General features: G+C 56.4%; 1 protein-coding gene across 1 annotated transcript in view; it reads left to right on the top strand.

The window, feature by feature from the left end:
* The window catches only part of LOC104410478 (gamma-aminobutyric acid type B receptor subunit 1-like), a gene marked incomplete at both ends in the record, with an annotated part of 2,082 nt that extends 425 nt beyond the window's left edge, over positions 1-1,657 (top strand). The window contains 3 exons of the mRNA XM_010020644.1: positions 700-801; positions 999-1,064; positions 1,538-1,657. Coding sequence (XP_010018946.1) covers positions 700-801; positions 999-1,064; positions 1,538-1,657 — 288 coding nt within the window. The remainder of the gene's footprint in view (positions 1-699; positions 802-998; positions 1,065-1,537) is intronic.
* Between the last annotated feature and the right edge of the window lie 3 nt (positions 1,658-1,660).

Here is a 1,660-nt window from a genome sequence, read left to right as displayed (position 1 = left end):
CCCAACGACCACCAACTGCCCAACGACCACCCAACGACGACCCAATGACCACCCAATGACTGCGCAATGATTGTGCAATGACCACCCAATGGCCACCAATGACTGCCCAATGGCCACCCAGTGACCACCCAATGACCAACCAATGACCATCCAATGCCCACCCAATGACCACCCAGCGACCACCCAATGACTGCCCAATGACCGCCCAATGACTGCCCAAAGACCGCCCAATGACTGCGCAATGACTACCCAATGGCCACCCAATGACCGCCCAATGAACACCCAATGACCACTCAATGGCCACCCAATGAACACCAAACAACCACCCAACAGCCATCCAATGAACACCCAATGACCACCCAACATTGACCTGAAGAACACCCAGTGACCACACAACAGAAACCCAACAACCACCCAATGACCAGCCCAAACCCACCCAATGACCACCCAATGACCACCCAACAGCCACCCAATGGCCACCCAACAACCAGACAATGACCAGCCACCGACCTTGCAAACCCCACCCCAAAACCAGCCCAAACCCACCCAACAACCACCCCATCGTGAAGGTGTCCAGGTCCAACCCCAACCCTACCACCACCAAGAAGCCCATTGCTTGGTGCCACCCCACCTTGGACTCACTCTGTGTTGTCTTCCCCTGGTCCCATCCTGCTTCTCCTGCCTTGGTCTCCCCACCAGACCCTGGATGACCTGGACCAGCGGGTGAAGGAGGCCGGGTTGGAGATCACCTTCCGCCAGAGCTTCTTCTCCGACCCCGCGGCGCCTGTGCGCAACCTCAAGGTGAGTCCACGTCCACCATGGCCAAGGTCCATGTCCCCACCTCCCACCCTGTGTCCTCCCCATGGACCTGCAGCCATTGGGGTGATGGATGGATGATGGATGATGGATGGATGATGGATGATGGATGGATATTGGATGACGATGAATGATGGACCCTCAGCAGCAGAAGTCCCACCCCAGGTCATTGTCTCCTGCAGCGCCAGGACGCCCGGATCATCGTGGGGCTCTTCTATGAGACAGAGGCGCGGAAGGTCTTCTGCGAGGTGAAGGGTGGGACATGGGGACGTTGGGTGGTTGTGGGGTGGTGGGTGGTGGGGTGGAACAAAGGGATGTGGGTTGGTGGGTAGGGAGATGTTGGGATCAATGGATGGAAGGATGGGTAGATGTGTGGTGGGATGGAGGATGGATGGATGGATCTATGGATGGGTGGATGATGGATGGATGGATGATGGATGGATGGATGGATGGATGGATGGATGGATGGATGGATGGATGGATGGATGGATGGATGGATGGATGGATGGATGGATGGATGGATGGATGGATGGATGGATGGATGGATGGATGGATGGATGGATGGATGGATGGATGGATGGATGGATGGATGGATGGATGGATGGATGGATGGATGGATGGATGGATGGATGGATGGATGGATGGATGGATGGATGGATGGATGGATGGATGGATGGATGATGGATCTCTGGCTGGTTGGCTGGATGGAGCCCCCCCCCAGGTCTACAAGGAGAAGCTCTATGGCAAGAAGTACGTGTGGTTCCTCATCGGGTGGTACGCAGACAACTGGTTCCGCATCAAGGACCCGGCCATCAACTGCACCGAGGCCGAGATGGCCGAAGCT

Source organism: Nestor notabilis, unplaced genomic scaffold (assembly GCF_000696875.1).
Source record: "Nestor notabilis isolate BGI_N333 unplaced genomic scaffold, ASM69687v1 scaffold26158, whole genome shotgun sequence".
Taxonomy (NCBI): domain Eukaryota; kingdom Metazoa; phylum Chordata; class Aves; order Psittaciformes; family Psittacidae; genus Nestor; species Nestor notabilis.
The sequence above is the reverse complement of the archived record's forward strand: the minus strand, read 5'-3'. Positions and strand labels throughout refer to the sequence as shown.